The sequence below is a fragment of the Solenopsis invicta genome, unplaced genomic scaffold (genome assembly GCF_016802725.1).
Source record: "Solenopsis invicta isolate M01_SB unplaced genomic scaffold, UNIL_Sinv_3.0 scaffold_582, whole genome shotgun sequence".
Taxonomy (NCBI): Eukaryota; Metazoa; Arthropoda; class Insecta; order Hymenoptera; family Formicidae; genus Solenopsis; species Solenopsis invicta.
The window spans coordinates 1-19,368 of record NW_024105323.1 but is presented as its reverse complement, the minus strand read 5'-3'; the positions used below and the strand labels follow the sequence as shown (position 1 = coordinate 19,368).

Sequence of the window (19,368 nt, the reverse complement as noted above, 5' to 3'; positions counted from 1 at the left end):
TTAAAAAATCACGAATCACCGTTTCGAGTCGATAGAAGAGATTCAAGCCGCTGCGAAGAAGGAGCTAAAGGCCATTCCTGAAATCGATTATTACAACTGTTTCGAAGATTGGAAAATCCGTTGGAATAAGTGTATTATATCAGGGGGGGATTACTTTGAAGGGGACGAAATTGATTTGCAAGAATAAATAAAGAATTTTCGAAATAAATGCAATGTCACCTTACTTTTTGGACACAGTAGTAGAATAAATAAATATAAAAAATAATAGAATAAAAATAAAAAAATTAAAAAGGTCAACACTAAAAAAAAATTAAAAATTAAATAAAAAAAATAACAAGTAAAAAATAAAATAAAACCAAACTAAAATACACAAAAATGAAGTGTAAAATCATCGTTGCAGTCTCCTTCCGATACACTTTGGGATCATAATAAAATTATATTAATGATGGGGATAATTTAATACTATAATACTACTACAATTTCTGTAGAAATCTGCAAGTTTTTTGCTTGTTTTCATGTCAAATCTGCAATCAGCGATCAAAAAAACCCCTAGATACCTCTTTAAGTGATAACAGTATGATTTTCACGTTTTTTTAATACTTTACGCCATATGGCGGGCGCACCACCGAAAGGGTTAAAGTGGTCTCCACATCATTAAAATTTCTAATTCGAGACACGATTGGCTGATTACTGTACTTCAAATCTATGCTAATTACTTTTTCATGTGATTTATAAATATACAGAAGAGCTAATGAGGACACAAGTATAAAGCTCAAAATAGATATATAATTTTTGCAGAAATGCATATAAAGACTCATCTGTAGACAATATTAAGTATGTTTACAAATATATATTTAATATTCTATCTACTTTGTTTTTATATGATTGTTTTTTAAGTTAACTATGTATGTTTTTCAATAATAATGAAGGTCTAATAAGAGCATTTTTAATTTTTATAACTTTATATTCCTTATGTCTTCATCCTAACACGAAAACTGCTTGTTCAGCTAACATCAAGCCTATATCAATTTACAAGTAAAAAAGGATTTTCTAAATAATGCATATATAACAATATTGTTAAATTTGAATGTGCAAAAGGGAAAAAAGCAGCAATGTTATAATTGGAAGGAACGACATCGAGCAGCCAACGAACATAACTAAAAATTATTATCACAAGCGAGGAACATTATGATGTTAATATATTAACCTTAACCTATAAATAACTACATAACAAATAGCAATTTTTAAGTTGGTATATTTGTTTAGACGATTGTACTGCAGAATAAATCAGAATTAAACAAATATTCTGTTGAACCACACCTAAGTTGAAAGAAACAATATAAATTCTTTATGTAATTATATTATTTGATATTAATAATATTCGCATACCTTGCTGTTGGATTATTCGCGAACGCTATACACTTCTGTTTTTTGTGCACGCACTAAATAATGCAAATATTTACAAAATTTACACTTGTTCACACTCACCGGAATGGAATAAGAATAATAACATCAAGAACGAGGAATATATAGGTTATAGGCTGCAGGACTGCAACAGCTGACTGCAATAGTCGGCATCAGGTCGATTGCAATAGTCGGCAAATAGTTGACTGAAAAAAGTCGACTTATAGTCGACAAATAGCCACTAATGTTGCTTGGGTTAACCGTAATTTTACTTAGTTTCAACCTTCTGGTATATGATTAAAAAGTGAAATAGTAATAACAATTGGTGAAACTATGTAATTTACGTACTGTACCGATGTGCGACGCGGGGAATTTTGCTCGGACGCGAGTGACCCTACGCGTTGGTTAGTGATGGTTAATTATTAACAATAATTACATTATTATTTAAAGAAAACAAAGATTAGAAATATTTTTTATTACATTTTTTATTTTTTTGTAGTAATCTATTGCATTTTACATAAAAATTATGAACTAATAATATAAGGTGATACAAAATGCTTATAAGCCTAGGTGCCTCCCGCTGGAGGACTCTAATTTAAAAAATGGAAAAATTAACAGTTTCTGTGTCATAAATTATAAACATTTCCAATTAAGAAAAATAAACTTGAAAAATTTTTAAATATTTTTTATAAATATTTATACAAAAAAATAAGAAAAATTATAAAAATAACAATTGTTTTTTATCATACTAAATAACGGTTGATTATAAAAAGAAATGCGAAACAATTTTTAATCTATTGCACTTTACATAAAAATTATGAACTAATATAAGGTGATACAAAATGTTTATAAGCCTAGATGCCTCCCGCTGGAGGACTCCAATTAAGATAATGGAAAAAATTAACAAAGTTTTTGTGTCATAAATTATAAACATTTCCAATTAAGAAAAATAAACTTGAAAAATTTTTAAATATTTTTGATAAATGTTTACTCAAAAAGAAATGAGAAAAATTATAAAAATAACAATTGTTTTCCATCATACTAAATAACGGTTGATAAATAGAAAAGCGAAACAAGTTTTAATACGTGGTAAGAAAAGAAACACAATCTGTGCAAGTACATCTACGGCAATTGATGCTGTCCCACGAAAAATTTCATCAAGTAATGACCCTATATAATACCCAAGCAGCAAACAACATTGTTAAAAAAATTTTCGAAACATTTTAAAAACGTTAAAAATAATGGGATAAGTTCCTTTTATTTCATTAAAAAACGTTTACTTTACATTTAAAAAAATGTTTTTTAATATTAAATAAATATTTTAAAAACGTTTTAAACACATATATTTAATATTCACATTTTTTTTAATGTTGAAAAAAACGTTTACTAAATGTTAAAAAAATTATCCTTGTATTAAAATAAATGTTTTTTTAATTAAATAAAGGAGACTTAACATTATCTATAACGTTTCTAAAAATGTTTTCTAAATATGTTAAAAATACTTTTAAAAATATTGTTTGCTACTTAGGATACTCACAGTCCATGTACATATAGTGTTCAGTGGGAAAAACTTAATTTTCATCACTGCTTAATTTTCGCTTATTTATTTACCTTAATAATTATCACTTACAGCATGTTTCTTATATTAAGTTATCGCGTTACACTATCTCGTTGCGAGTTGCGCTGGTCGAGTATTCTCGCCGAGCACTAGGGCGACGACGCCGTGCGACGATTGCCCCTATGTTATCGGCTCAGGAGCGTATTTCGCCCTGAGCTCGTATCAGAGATACGACCCTTCGCGTGGTTATCGAATAGGCGAGCTCGCGGAGGCACGGCAGGGAGAGCGAACACTTGGACTTTACCGCGATGAAGTCGGACTAGAAAAAGGTGCCGGAGAGCCTTCCAGACCCTTATTTATTAATTTAGGAATCGCCACGTTCTCGCCCCACTTGGTTCCGATTTCCAAGATCCTCGCCCCGATTGGGCGATTCGGATGTTCGGTTTCCAAGCGCAGCGAATAAAGACGATCGGCCGACGAACGATTGCCGACGGTCCCAGGACTAGCGATATTGTCCCAGGGCAATTATTTACAACCGCCCTGCAATTGTAATATCGGCGCCGCATCGTCCAGACGATGTTTATGACTGGGTGATAACCGCGTGCGACCCGGAAAGGTTCGAACCCGTACAAGCTTCGCTTCTTTGTTTATTTGTGTCCCTTTTTTGTTGCTTTGTTATGCCGCGTCATCCGACCGTTGCCTATTCAATGTGATGCACGTATTGCATCCCTGCTTAAAATTTCCGATTAAAACCAATTGAAAAAATTGGAATCGGTTTTAATCGGATTAGTGCATCGGAAATTTCCAAAATGAATAGGATGATTTCCGATTCATTTCAAATCGGAATGAATCGGAATAAATGCAATGGGATTCAATCGGAATATACCCAGATATGATAAGAAAATGCCGAATAGGAATTAATGGGATATTTCACATTACCTTTAAATAGGATTTAATAGGTTCTTATAGGATTGTGCAACGTCGAATCCAATGGGAGTCAATCAGTTATTAATTGGAATCGGTTTTAATCGGATTAGTGCATCGGAAATTTGCAAAGTGAATCAGAAGATTTCCGATTCATTTCAAATCGGGATGAATCGGATTATTTCCGATTAATTTCAAATCGGGATAAATCGGATTATTTCCGATTCATTTCAAATCGGGATAAATCGGATTATTTCCGATTCATTTCAAATCGGGATGAATCGGATTATTTCCGATTCATTTCGAATCGGAATGAATCGGATGATTTCTGATTCATTTCGAATCGGAATGAATCGGATGATTTCCGATTGATTTCAAATCGAGATGAATCGGATTATTTCCGATTCATTTCGAATCGGAATGAATCGGATGATTTCCGAATCATTTCGAATCGGAATGAATCAGATGATTTCCAAATTATTTCGAATCGGAATGAATCGGATGATTTCCGATTCATTTCGCATCGGGATGAATCGGATGATTTCCGATTCATTTCGCATCGGGATGAATCGGATGATTTCCGAATTATTTCGAATCGGAATGAATCGGATGATTTCCGATTCATTTCGAATCGGGATGAATCGGGTGATTTCCGATTCATTTTGAATCGGGATGAATCGGATTATTTCCGATTCATTTCGAATCGGGATGAATCGGATGATTCCCGAATCATTTCGAATCGGAAGATTTCCGAATCATTTCGAATCGGAATGAATCGGATGATTTCCGATTCATTTTGAATCGGGATGAATCGGATGATTTCCGAATCATTTCGAATCGGAATGAATCGGATGATTTCCGATTCATTTCGAATTGGAATGAATCGGATGATTTCCGATTCATTTCGTATCGGGATGAATCGGATGATTTCCGAATCATTTCGAATCGGAATGAATCGGATGATTTCTGATTCATTTCGAATCGGGATGAATCGGATGATTTCCGATTCATTTCAAATCGGGATGAATCGGATGATTTCCGAATCATTTCAAATCTGAATGAATCGCATGATTTCTGATTCATTTCGAATTGGAATGAATCGGATGATTTCCGATTCATTTCGAATTGGAATGAATCGGATGATTTCCGATTCATTTCAAATCGGAATGATTCATTTAAAAAAAATGACAGACATAACAAATCTCAATAAATGTAGATGCGAAATGAGGAACATACATCTAAATACAACATTCGTTATATTACATACATTACTGTGTAAATCATCTCTGTAAAAAATGTCACGTTTATATTTATCTTCAGCTGTAACTTTATTTATATATAATATAACAGTTTGTTGTATCTAAACCTATCCTGCAATAAAATACTGTTTTTTTTTTAATCACGTGCCATATATTTCTTCTCTACATATATTTCTGTTTAGACTCAGTACAAAATATTAATATTCATCGCATTTCTTCTTTTATTGATTTCCCTTTTTGTAAGTACTTCGATCGCAATAATCTACGGGGAACAATGTCAGGTAACCATTTCCTAACTCGATACATTCTACAGAATACATTAAAATATTTTACCAATCGAAACTAGCTGTTTCGATTGGTAAAATATTTCAATGTTGAGGTGATCCACGATTAGCAGACGCAGACTGTGCAGACGTATTTTAAATTGACTTCCGTCTTTTAATTTAATTTAAATTTTTTTATTTTATCTTCTTGCATTAATATTTATTCATGTGCTAATATAGAATCACTTCATGTAGATACATATAAAGATCCGCATTTTAGCGCTTTATGCCTAATAATTACAGTGCAGTTGTTATATTGCATTGATGTATTTAATGTATATCATAAGTACTCAATTAACAATAATACAAATTATATTGTACATTTGCTTCATGACTTATAAAACATACTTATACCACATTGGGAGCAATAAAATACATAAGATACGCATTTTTCTGGAGGATTGAATAATTTTGCAATCGAATACTTTATCATTTGAAAATTTGCAAACTTTGGTCCAGCCAAGATTCGTACGAATTCGAGAACGGCATGTTTTGCTTCTTGTGAAAAATTAAAGCGTAGTGTAATAGCTTGAACCATATTAAAAACTTCCCATGCACTTGTGTTAGATGCTTCAAACATTATCACGTTCTTCAAATATGTGGCATCCGATGAAGTCATGTGTATCGTCGTAAAAGTTGTCCTGCTTATTATTTTCTGATTCAGATATTTTCTCGTCTTCGCTATCATGCACGTTATTATCATTCGTCTCGACGTTAGTGTCACAAATTTCATCGCTATCGTCTAATATATGTATAGTTATTTAACATTCGTTAAGAAAAAAATAATCTTGTGTTTCCTATATATATTTATATATAGTTTATATGTACATTTTTGCAGCCTAATTACAATATTGCATTTGTTAATCAAAACGATTAAATTGTTGCTAAGGAAAGATCAAATAAAAATTGAATTAAAAAAAATAAAATTTTGCTTACACTATTGTGTACGTTTGCATTCACATACAACTTAAAAAACAAAAAAAAACACAATTAAAATCTCCCTTTTTTCGAAATGACCTTCGAATAACGTATATTATAAATTCGCAAATTTCATCGCTTTTTCAAAATTTTTTCCTTGCGTTTGTATTATTTTCTAATATATATGACTAAAAATATTCTTTTTTACTTGTTAAGTATCTGTGTTGACACTTTTCACTCTTTGGTCATTTTCAGATTCATCAGATTCAGTAGCAGAATTATTATCTTGTGATGCTTGCACCGTGTTATTTTCGGAATCTGTAAATATAAATGTCATGATTATATATTTTGTCACAAATAAGTACCTAATTATTTTTCTACATTTTCATTTTATACCTTTTTTGGCAAATGCGAATTTCTCTTGTATTCGCTTCTTTTTTTTTAAATCAGCAATGTAGGCACTTATATAATTGCCGATGTTATTTAAATGATTCTGTTTTGTCACCATATCCATCTTGTCAAAATAATTTGTAGAGAGAAAAAATGCTAATGAATCTGTCAACATAAAATTTACCACCAACAAATTACGTTATGCATAATCAGTAAATAATTATAAATTAGTAATAGTTAACAAATATCTTTTATAGCTGCTAATTTGCGACCATCTAATTTTTCAGGCACAGTATTATTCCCTTTGCTTCTGTTCGAAATTTTTCCAGTAACAGTGCTTTTTTCCAATGTCTTATCTCCAATTACGATTTTCGCCAATTCCTTTACAAATACCGTTGGTTTTTTCTGGCATAGTAAGGTATCAAATTGTCCCGCAGGTATCCATAAATCTCTTCCAATATGAACCTAGACAAAAAAATTAGTGTGTTTAAAAAATTAGTATTGTTTACAATTACGTTGTGCATGATTAGACCTGTTAATTTATTATATATGGTTAACATATAGCTTTCCAACAACACAAATCGACAAAGTCATTCTGACTTTGTTTAAAATTCTGTGAGAAATAAAAATAAAATTTGTGTATCCATTTGTGTCATTTCTTGAAAAGCCTATTATTATAAAGTATTTTTAATAAAGTGTAAAGTGCTAATCAATTACTGGGTGCACACAAATGTAGTTTTTCTTAAATAACGTAGCAGCAACTAATTTCTGACAATTTTTCATAGAGGTTGCATTTAATACAACGCATTTAACGCACGGCAATGTATTATATAAACTTGCTTGCTAAACCAACAAAAAACAATAAGTAGCAATCGATTATGATTTATTCTTGCTTTTATATTTATATAATATAACCAATGATTAAATTCTACCATATTAGATTTTTACGGACAATTTGATAAGAGGCCATCATTAATTGAGGCACGAATAAGAAAATCAATTTTCTGGGATTTTTCATTATTACATTAACCAATAATAATATAATATTTTATTAATGTAAAAAGAAGTATCAAGAATAGTAACAATTTGTTAATTTTTTAATTACTGTAACGAGTTACTTTTATAAAGTAACTTTGCCAACTCTGATTGATAGTAAGAAAAGTAACTTTAATTACAACTTCGTTGCAAGTAACGAGTTATTTTTCATCTTTAGGGACACATTACAACTTTATTTCGAAAATACACATTGACAAAAATGTTTTCATCTATATTACTTACATTTTCCATAAGTCCTTCCTTTCTTTGTGATCCAACAGCTAGGTAGGCTCCATTTGGGTCCGCTGTTTCCGGATTATTCTGCCTCAAATGGCGAACAATATCTGTACAAAATGTTTATTAGATAATTTAAATTTCTCAATGCACTTCATATGATTAAGTGAGGTTTTCATTTTTACCTTTCATTTCGTTAAATTCAGCAATTACTTGTTTTTGGAAATCTACACATGTGCGCATGCACTCAGCTATCAAAACTCGCTCCTGCTCTGCTTGTGTTTTCAGAGCTTCGATCTCTGCATCTTTTTTCTTCAATCTTTGCTCCAAATCAATATTTTTCTCTTTGACACGTGCATACTTTTTTTTCTATACATAATGATATATTAATATATATTAACAAAAAAATGCTGGTGACAGTAAACGAATATATTACATTATTTTATAAACTTACAATTTCAGTACAGTTATCATTCTTCTCCGTGAAAGATATTGTCTGCAACATAATATAGTGTTAAAATTTTGACTGTTACTCATCCTATTCAATACAATAGTTAGGCCAAGAAGACGAAAATCGCGCTGAGGCAGCATAAATAAGTGAAATTATTTATTACCTTACAAGAATTAGCAGCAGCTGATTTATTCTCTTTATCCTTTTCTTTATCATTTGACATTTCCTCGCTCGGTGTGGCCTCTATTTCAAATTTCTTCGTTGTATTTATTTTGTCAACAGTATCTCTTTTTCTTTTTTTTTCCTGTATTAATAATTCGTATCAATTCTTTATACAATTAATATATGTAGTATTAAAAGAAATATTATTGTAAGCCTTCCATACTATTTGCTTTAACTTCAGTAATTCGACTTTTCTTTTAATAACATCAGTATGGCCCTTTGGGTCAGGTTGCTTTTTCTCAGCGACTTCATCTTCGCTTATTTCCGAGGCAGTGAGACAACTTTCTATAGGCCGCACATTCGTACTTTTCGTACTTATTTCATCTTTCACTTCTTGTTCAGTTTCTCCAAAACAAATAACTCGCCCAATTGGCAGACATCCATGATGTACAATCAATTGTTTTAGATGTGTAAAATGCTTGTAAGTTTCACGATAAATTATTTTTTGAACCGAACATGAAAATAAGTATATTTATTAAATGAGGAAAGACTCTGAGCACGTAAATCGAAATATAAATGCCGTGAGAGCCAACACTGGATGTTCGTGTGTAATTAATATATATACACCCAATGTTTTTAATTCTTTCCCTGGAGAAATTTTTCAAACTGAGAAGTCACCACCTTTCTTAATACTCACAGCCCGTGATTAACGTAACGACTAATAAGCTTTAGTCGTTTCGTTTGGAAATTTACCCAAGGAAAGAATTAAAAACGTTGGGTGTACCCATACATCACAAAACTTGCAACAATATTGTTGCAATGTTGCAGCAATGTTACAACATTGCAGCAATGTTGCTGCAATGTTGCAACAATATTTCTGCAGCCTTCTGTGTATGGGTATTAACAATCAATTATTACAGATACAATAATAGACGTTTCGATCCTCAATTTGGATCATCTTCAGTGTTACGGATGTATTGTTAGTTATCCGTTGTACGGATGTATTATTACTTATCTATTTGAGTGCGTAATACTATATTAAAGATGATCCAAATCGAGAATCAAAACATCTATTATTGTATCTATAATTGATTGTCAATACGTATATTAATTACACACGAACATCCAGTGTTGGCTCTCACAGCATCTATTTATATTTCGAAGTATATTTATATTTTAAATAATATAAGACATTATAATATTACAAACGTTTTTATAATATTTGCAAAACTCTTATGAATTTACGAACTAAAATAACCACTAACTTATGCCACATTCCGTAAAATTTAATATTAGGATTTCAACGCTTTGTTTAGTCTATTAACGCATTGAAATACTATTATTGAACTTTGTTGATCTTGCCATAGATTTACGAGTACGTATTATAGTGCCTCAAGCCATCTTTCAAAAATTTGATTAAAAAATTTTGTTTTAATTATTGAAAAAAGATTTCAACTAGGTAAATGTTTTTTTTTAAGAAAAGGATTTATCTTAATTGAATAAAGAATTTCTTACGTTTGCAGTAAGAATGTTATTCTCTTGCTTCAAGTTAACAAATTACTTATTCTTAAAGAAATAGTACTTTAGCACTAAAAACACATTTTCTTTTTAAAGGTAAACAATTATTCTCTACATAAGTGAATGTAATATTTGAATCTAAAAAAATAATGTTTTCCTTCAAAACAGATAAATATTTTTATTGAAACGTGTTTTTCTTTTCTTGACTATATACACTACTCAAAAGAAAATAGGGAACACTTTCCAGACACCAAAAATTAGGCTATTTTCAAATGACTGTAACTCGGTGAAAAATCATCGTAGATAAAAAATAAAAAAAGCATTTTGAAGCTTGAAGATCCAACTTTAACGCTCTATCAGCAGATTTTCAAAATTCTTTTAACTTCCTTGTCTTATGCAGTAAAAAAGCACACCCTGTTTTGTTCCTTAAAATTTCGTATTTTTGACACTTTGCAGCTCGACCAACAAATTTTTTTCGAACAATTCAAGTAAAGCTTCATAAACTACAACATTTTGCCTACAAAATGCTTTTTTTAAAATTTCTCTACGATTTTTTTTGACCGAGTTACGCTACTTTGAAGCTAAACCTGCATTTTTTACAAATGATATCCGTACTCCGTGAAAAATCATCGTAGACAAAAAATCAAAAAACCATTTTAAAGCTCGAAGTTCCAGCTTTAACATGCTGTTAATGGTTTTCAAAAATTTTCTCAATTTCTTAGTACTATGCCCCAAAAAAGATACACTGTTTTTTCCTTAAAATAACGTATTTTTAACAGCCTGTAGCTCAATAAAAAAATTTTTCTCGACAAATCCAATGCAAGTGCCATAAAGTATGACATTTTCTCTACAAAATGCTTTTTTTAAAGTTTTCTCTACGATTTTTTTTTGACCGAGTTACAAGACTTTGAAGATATACATTTTTTACAGTACATTTTTCCGAAAAATGACGTCTACCGCCGACATTAGCATTACCCAATGTGCACCACGTGGAGGTTGTCGGTCGGATTTTTGCACATCGTGTGTGTGTGTGTGTGAGTGTGTGTGTGTGTGTGTGTGTGTGTGTGTGTGTGTGTGTGTGTGTGTGTGTATGTATGTATCACAGCAGAGGTAAGGACCCCGCAGTTCGTCACTTCTGCAGTATTTAATGACTCCAAACCCTCTCTGCTGTGTGTGTATGCGCTCGCGCGCATGAGAGTTCAATAGTGTGTATTTCCTCCTCTCTGATCAATTACTGCTTGCAAGCGTTCTCGCATATTTATACATCTTGCAATACGATCTTGCGGAATGTTGTGAGAAATTTCCGTTAAAATTTCTCCCAATTCTTCTAAATTTCGCGGCTGTTCCTCGTGACGCCTTAATCGTCGTTCCATTTCATCCCAAATGTGCTCGATTGGATTTAAGTCCGGGCTATTGGCGGGATGATTTAACAGTCTAATTGCGTGTCGTTGAAAAAAACGTCGCGTTATATTCGCCGTATGAGGTCGAGCGTTGTCCTGCATAAAAATAAAGTTCCGACAGGTTCGATTTAATAGCAAAACATGTGGTCGTAGAATATCGTTGATATAACGAACACCCGTCATTGCCGGAGGTGGCAGGATCACTAGATCACTTCGTCTTGTAAGTGATATACACCCCCACACCATCACGGAACCGCCGTTGTAGGATCGTATTGGCATAACGCAACGTCGATCATAGCGTTCATTTCGTCGACGCCAAGTACGTATACGAGCATCATTGCCATAAAGGCAAAAACGTGATTCGTCGGGGAAATATACATTTCTCCAATCCCTAGCGGTCCAATTTATGTGATCGCGCGCAAATTGATAACGTACTTGGCGATGTACGAGTGTGAGTCTTGGTACTTGTGCACGAACACGAGAACGAAGACCGGCTTCTCTCAAACGGTTGCGAATTGTTTGTTCGCACACATGGCGCAAATGAATGTCATTACGAATGTTTCTTGCGGTAATTATTCGTCTTTCTAATGCATAACGAACAATGGCTCGATCTTGTCTATTTGTCGTTAATCGAGAACGACCACTACCTTCACGTCTCGTGTAATTTCCCGTGTCTTGATATCGTAACCAAGCTCTACTCACTACGGACACAGATGCACCAATATCTTGCGCCACATAACGCATACTAAAACCTTGTTGCAAAAGCGCAATTATGCGTGCAACTTCTACGGCCGATAAATGTCTACGCGGCATTTTGAAAATTCCGTGTCGCTTATCACACTGCGAGAATCGCCGGCGTACTAAACAAAATTTTATTGTATTGAGCATGCAATGTTTACATATGGTCATCTTTGTCTAAAAAGAGATTTTTTTTAGACTAAGACGACTATATGTTTACAGTTCACAGGATTGGAGAAATGTATATTTCTCCGACGAATCATGTTTTTGCCTTTATGGCAATGATGCTCGTATACGTACTTGGCATCGACGAAATGAACGCTATGATAGACATTGCGTTATGCCAATACGATCCTACAACGGCGGTTCCGTGATGGTGTGGGGGTGTATATCACTTACAAGACGAAGTGATCTAGTGATCCTGCCACCTCCGGCAATGACGGGTGTTCGTTATATCAACGATATTCTACGACTACACGTTTTGCTATTAAATCGAACCTGTCGGAATTTTATTTTTATGCAGGACAACGCTCGACCTCATACGGCGAATATAACGCGACGTTTTTTTCAACGACACGCAATTAGACTGTTAAATCATCCCGCCAATAGCCCGGACTTAAATCCAATCGAGCACATTTGGGATGAAATGGAACGACGATTAAGGCGTCGCGAGGAACAGCCGCGAAATTTAGAAGAATTGGGAGAAATTTTAACGGAAATTTGGCACAACATTCCGCAAGATCGTATTGCAAGATGTATAAATATGCGAGAACGCTTGCAAGCAGTAATTGATCAGAGAGGAGGAAATACACACTATTGAACTCTCATGCGCGCGAGCGCATACACACACAGCAGAGAGGGTTTGGAGTCATTAAATACTGCAGAAGTGACGAACTGCGGGGTCCTTATCTCTGCTGTGATACATACATACACACACACACACACACACACACACACACACACACACACACACACACACACACACACACTCACACACACACACACACGATGTGCAAAAATCCGACCGACAACCTCCACGTGGTGCACATTGGGTAATGCTAATGTCGGCGGTAGACGTCATTTTTCGGAAAAATGTACTGTAAAAAATGTATATCTTCAAAGTCTTGTAACTCGGTCAAAAAAAATCGTAGAGAAAACTTTAAAAAAAGCATTTTGTAGAGAAAATGTCATACTTTATGGCACTTGCATTGGATTTGTCGAGAAAAATTTTTTTATTGAGCTACAGGCTGTTAAAAATACGTTATTTTAAGGAAAAAACAGTGTATCTTTTTTGGGGCATAGTACTAAGAAATTGAGAAAATTTTTGAAAACCATTAACAGCATGTTAAAGCTGGAACTTCGAGCTTTAAAATGGTTTTTTGATTTTTTGTCTACGATGATTTTTCACGGAGTACGGATATCATTTGTAAAAAATGCAGATTTAGCTTCAAAGTAGCGTAACTCGGTCAAAAAAAATCGTAGAGAAATTTTAAAAAAAGCATTTTGTAGGCAAAATGTTGTAGTTTATGAAGCTTTACTTGAATTGTTCGAAAAAAATTTGTTGGTCGAGCTGCAAAGTGTCAAAAATACGAAATTTTAAGGAACAAAACAGGGTGTGCTTTTTTACTGCATAAGACAAGGAAGTTAAAAGAATTTTGAAAATCTGCTGATAAAGCGTTAAAGTTGGATCTTCAAGCTTCAAAATGCTTTTTTATTTTTTATCTACGATGATTTTTCACCGAGTTACAGTCATTTGAAAATAGCCTAATTTTTGGTGTCTGGAAAGTGTTCCCTATTTTCTTTTGAGTAGTGTATGTATAATAAACATATCAAATTTTTTCATATTAACTTTAATATTGACTAGTGTTAAACTTTATTAGGATTCAGAACACGTTTTGAATAAATATAATTCTTATATACACACAGAAAATTATTCTACTGCTAAAAAAAGGCCGTGTAGTTATTATGATTATGCTCTGTGGTTTTGTCCGTATGGACAATTATAATGTAGTAGCGTTCCTGCTACACTTTGTCACCAACAGTTTAGAATAGGCCCCGATAAAAGAAAGGTGGCGCCCTTGATCGGGTACTCGCGCCTTCAGTCTCCTACGGTTCTATTCCGTTCCGCCATATCATTGTTTTTCTGTTGCACGCAACCAACAGTTAGTTCGTTTCTCTACTCGATTATTTTGCAGTGAATTATCGTTCTCGATATGCCTAAACATAAGCACATGCATCGTTATCGTTCTGTGCGACGTTCACGGGAACGAGATTCAAGAAATTCATCGAGAGATCCCGTCTATCAGACAGATCTCGATGCATCCTCAATAGAGGTTAGCTCACGCGCCTCGCGCGGGGACTCCCCTGCCCTCTCATCTCAACGTGATGAGTTGACTTCGGCACTCAGGGAGATCCTCGCTTTTATGAGAGAGTACACTCCGAGGATTCCCGAAATAGACACTTCGGGTCATATCCAGGACGTCGTACCAGAGGACATCGTACCGGGAAACATTGTTGCAAAGGATACTGATCCTTCCCTGTTGGGAGAGCTACAAATCTCTCACACAGAGGTTAACGAGCAGGCAGATGGGCAGACGGTTCTTCAGAACCGGGGCGGCGAACCAGGTATGTTCCTTCGTTATGGCAAAGAAGGAACATAACCGATTGCCTTATCTGACCATGCTTTTTTCCTTTTTTCAGACCAACGGTGTCCACCGACAGTTTGCTTTGACCCTGAGGTAATTATTACGAGCTCGCCAGATTTAGATAAAGAAAATGACGCTTCTCTGATAAACGAATTGTTCGGAGAGCATCCAGTTTCAAATGAGTCTCCCTGGAACCCTACGGTTTTCGAATCTACTAAAGGTGAAGTTCGCTCGGGTCTGAAAGAAGATCTACAAATCTACTCTCAAAATTTGAAATTAAAGGAAATTTAGCAGATATCGGACCCCCTAAGTTAAACAACGAAATAAGGTCGGCGTTGTCAAAACATCATAGCGTCTTAAAGCGGGACGAATACCAAGGTAAAGCTCAGTTACAGGTAGGCGCTTGCCTCAACGCTTTTGGCTCAGGAATTTCAGATCTCTTGAAAGCCTATCAAGGCCGACCTTTGCAGCCGAATGTAAAATCTGCTATTGCAAAATTAGCGGATGGCATCCACCTATTGGCGGACCACCAGTATAGGCTGTCCCTAGCTAGACAATCAGTCATCAAACCATGTCTGACATTTGTGGGAAAGTCAGCAGCCGACCAATCCGCAGTCGACGAATGGCTCTTTGGCTCGACTTTTGCAGAAGGCTTGAAGTCAGCCCAAGCTTGTGAAAAAGCAGGCAAGGATCTATCGAGGTTTTCTACAGGTTCTACTGCATTGACTAAAACAGGCTATCAACCTAGTCAACAACAGCCAACGAAGTAGCTCCTAACCTATAAGGGAAACCGCAAAGCCCCTGTGTCGAAACAAGCACCCACGGTTCGCAGCACAGGGGCCAGAACGAAGTCGGACCGATCCCGCAGCACTCTCCACCGATCTCGCTCCCGGACACGATCTCACCGTTAGAAGACGTAAGAACGGCTGGTAGACTCTCAAAATATATATTACAGTGGAAAAAGGTAACGCGGGATCCAGAGGTATTAAAAGCGATTCGAGGCTATGAAATACCCTTCTCCGCCTATTCGTAATCATTTACAAGAGCCGAATTTCTCTGCAACCATGGCCGAGGCCTGCGATAAAGAAATTCTACGCCTACTTTCGAAGGGTGCTATAACAGCCACTTCACCCTCTGCGGATCAATTTTTATCACAATTCTTTCTCATAGAAAAGACATCGGGTGGAATGCGTTTTATCTTGAATTTAAAAGATTTGAATTATTTTTTATCTCCCCCTCATTTTCAGTTAGAGGATTGGCGCATGGTGATTCAATTGATGGTCCAGGATTCATGGATGGCGACTATAGATTTGGAAGATGCTTACTTACTCGTCCCAATCTCTCTCAGAAGTCGCCGCTTTCTCCGTTTTCAGTGGCGTAGCATCACGTATGAGTTCGCAGCCTTGCCTTTTGGGCTCTCTACAGCACCATATATATTCACTAAAATTTTGAGACCAGTATTGGCCCGATTACGGAATGAGGGATTTTGCTCGGTTGTCTACCTGGATGATTTTCTGCTCTTCGGGTCCTCGCGGGAGGACTGCTTGGAAAATCTAAACGCTTCCATGAACTTGCTCTCGTCTTTAGGTTTCCTTATTAGTTTTTCGAAATCGCAACTTATCCCTGCACAATCCTGCAAATACTTGGGGTTTATTTTTTATTCCGCGGCACAGTCGATTGCGATTCCCCCCAAAAGGCGCTCAGCTCTTCTTAAAATGATCTCCGATTTCTCAAGAAAATCTAAATGCCGAATTAAAGATTTTGCAAGCATGATCGGCTCGCTAATTTCAATATGTCCGGCGGTGCAGTACGGACTCTTGTATACTAAAGAATTCGAGAGAGAAAAATTTCTAGCACTAAGGGATGAAAACGGTAATTATATGGCCAAAATGAAAATTTCTCTCCACTTGGCTAAAGAGTTCCAATGGTGGATTAAGATCTTATCTGATCATAATCAGGCTTATTTTATCCGTTCAAATACAGCAGTTCGAGAGATATTTTCAGATGCATCTCTAACGGGGTGGGGCGCTTCTTGCGGTGAATTGCATACCCGAGGATGGTGGTCGGAAAATGAGAAATCCGCTCATATAAACTTCCTTGAACTAAAAGCTGCTTTTTATGGTTTGAAATGTTTTGCAGAGGATCTTTCTAATTGCAACATCCTTCTCCGCATAGATAACACGACAGCGATATCATACATCAATCGTTTTGGTTCTGTTCAGTACCCGCATCTATCAGCCTTAGCAAAACAAATCTGGTCATGGTGCGAAAAGCGTAATATCTTGTTATTTGCATCTTATATTGCCTCGATCGATAACTCTATCGCTGATCGAGAATCTAGAATAGTGAGTCTAGATACTGAGTGGTCCTTATCACAAGCCGCCTTTTCAATGATTCGGTCACAATTTGGCCCTTTTGACATAGATCTATTCGCTTCAATCATTAATGCAAAATGCGCAATTTACGTATCTTGGTTCCCAGATCCGGGCTCTATAGGAGTAGATGCATTTACATTTTCTTGGTCAGGTGTAAGATTTTTTGCATTTCCTCCCTTTATTTTAATACCTCGAGTCCTTCGGAAAATTATAAACGATAAAGCAAAGGGTGTTGTGGTAGTGCCCTGGTGGCCTTCACAAGCTTGGTTTCCCTTGTTTTGCCGTCTCCTAACCAAAGAGCCCATAATATTCTCGCCATCTTACAATTTGCTCTCTTCTCCTTTCAGAGATTACCACCCTGCATGGAGAACTCTTTTCCTGGCGGCAGGGAGCTTATCCGGCTAGCCTTTCAAAATCGAGAAGTTCCGCAGAGGGCTCTAGAGACTATGTTAGCCTCATTATCCAGTTCAACAGTTAGGCAATACTCTAAGCCTTTGAAAGACTGGTGGTCTTATTGCCAATCCATTTCGATTTCTCCTTTCGCGCCAAGCCCTGCGCAATTTTTAGAGTTTTTAGCTCAAGAGCTGCAACAAGCAAACTCATACTCATCAATTAACACCATGCGTAGCGCTATCTCTCTTATTACGCATAACGAGATAGGAAATCACGCGTTAATAAAACGCTTTTGTAAAGGAGTAGGAGTCCTGAAACCTCCTCGCCCTCGTTACGACCTTATTTGGGACCCGGCTCCAGTACTAGCTAAACTCGTCACCTGGTTCCCTTATGATTCGCTCTCGCTCGATGTTATTACAAAGAAATTGGTCCTACTCCTCGCCTTGGGCACCGGCCAACGTGTACAGACGCTTGCGTCTTTTAAACTATCTCAAATTTTTATGGGGGATAAACTTGTTATCAAAGTACCAAGGCGCATTAAAACATCCGCCCCAGGTCGTTCACAACCGTCCTTCTCGTTCTCTCCATTTGAAGGTAACGAAAGTCTTTGCATTTACAAATTGGCTAAACATTATTTAGAGGTAACCCGAAATCTTCGAACTCCCTCGGACGATTCCTTTTTCATTTCCTTCGTTCGCCCTCACAGGGCCGTTGGTCAACAGACAATTAGTCGCTGGTTACGTTCGAGCCTAGAAGACTGTGGAGTTAGGACCGATTTCTTCGCATCACACAGTACGCGCCACGCTTCTACTTCTCGGGCAGCCCAAAAAGGAGTAACTTTAGATTTAATAAAACGGGCTGCAGGTTGGTCGGGGTCATCCCAAATTTTTGCGCGTTTTTATAACCGTCCAATTATAAATCCGGAAGAATTCAGCAATTCCGTCCTACAGCCTTAAATATTCATAGGTCTTACTGAATTTAAAAAACTCATAGATAAAATTTTCACACCTTATAGATAAGATTTTATAGATAAGAGCAGGAGTACTTGAAGCTATTTTAAAACCTGCGAAAAGCGTTTATCTTTTCTTTCATTTCCCTTACTTGTTAATCCAGGTTTTAATAGCGCATAAACGTGTAATGTCATTAAGTTACTATCAAGATATATTCTTTTGTATTAAGATGTTCAATAAAAACTAACGAGAAGAATCTAGTTTTCTTCTCTTTCTTCAAAACGCAAATCGCCCTCTGAACATCTACATTATGATTGTCCATACGGACAAAACCACAGAGCATAATTGTAAAATCAAACGAACTCACCGAGTGAAGTTCGATTTGAATTATGCTTGTGGTTTTGTCCGTATGGACCTTTTTCTCTCCCATAATAGAATTTTCTCCCACCCAAACTTAAAATTTACTTAGGCGATTTGCTTTATTCTCTGAACAAATGATATGGCGGAACGGAATAGAACCGTAGGAGACTGAAGGCGCGAGTACCCGATCAAGGGCGCCACCTTTCTTTTTTCGGCGCCTATTCTAAACTGTTGGTGACAAAGTGTAGCAGGAACGCTACTACATTATAATTGTCCATACGGACAAAACCACAAGCATAATTCAAATCGAACTTCACTCGGTGAGTTCGTT

The 19,368-nt window shown here is 35.7% G+C and overlaps 2 protein-coding genes across 2 annotated transcripts; one reads left to right on the top strand and one right to left on the bottom strand.

Moving 5' to 3' along the window:
* Nucleotides 1-7,013: 7,013 nt before the first annotated feature.
* LOC113005890 lies at nt 7,014-9,066 on the bottom strand. The gene is made up of 6 exons (XM_039459499.1): nt 8,882-9,066; nt 8,660-8,800; nt 8,500-8,541; nt 8,231-8,414; nt 8,055-8,155; nt 7,014-7,241 (listed from the first exon to the last, which is right to left on the bottom strand). Exons 2-6 carry the CDS (start codon nt 8,717-8,719, stop codon nt 7,014-7,016), a joined length of 615 nt encoding a protein of 204 aa, XP_039315433.1. The 5' UTR covers nt 8,720-8,800; nt 8,882-9,066.
* A 6,957-nt stretch (nt 9,067-16,023) lies between these two features.
* Nucleotides 16,024-17,739, top strand: LOC120359999. Its single transcript, XM_039459498.1, has one exon. It carries the CDS (start codon nt 16,024-16,026, stop codon nt 17,737-17,739), a length of 1,716 nt encoding a protein of 571 aa, XP_039315432.1.
* Nucleotides 17,740-19,368: the final 1,629 nt, after the last annotated feature.

What these genes read in the sequence shown, in the direction of transcription:
- LOC113005890 (XM_039459499.1), bottom strand. Translation starts at nt 8,719, where the DNA reads ATGTCAAATGATAAAGAAAAGGATAAAGAGAATAAATCAGCTGCTGCT. An exon ending in CTGCTGCTAATTCTTGTAAG is followed by an intron (nt 8,542 to 8,659) that starts GTAATAAATAAT and finishes ATTATGTTGCAG; the next exon opens with ACAATATCTTTCACGGAGAA. An exon ending in ATGATAACTGTACTGAAATT is followed by an intron (nt 8,415 to 8,499) that starts GTAAGTTTATAA and finishes CATTATGTATAG; the next exon opens with AAAAAAAAGTATGCACGTGT.
- LOC120359999 (XM_039459498.1), top strand. Translation starts at nt 16,024, where the DNA reads ATGGCCGAGGCCTGCGATAAAGAAATTCTACGCCTACTTTCGAAGGGT.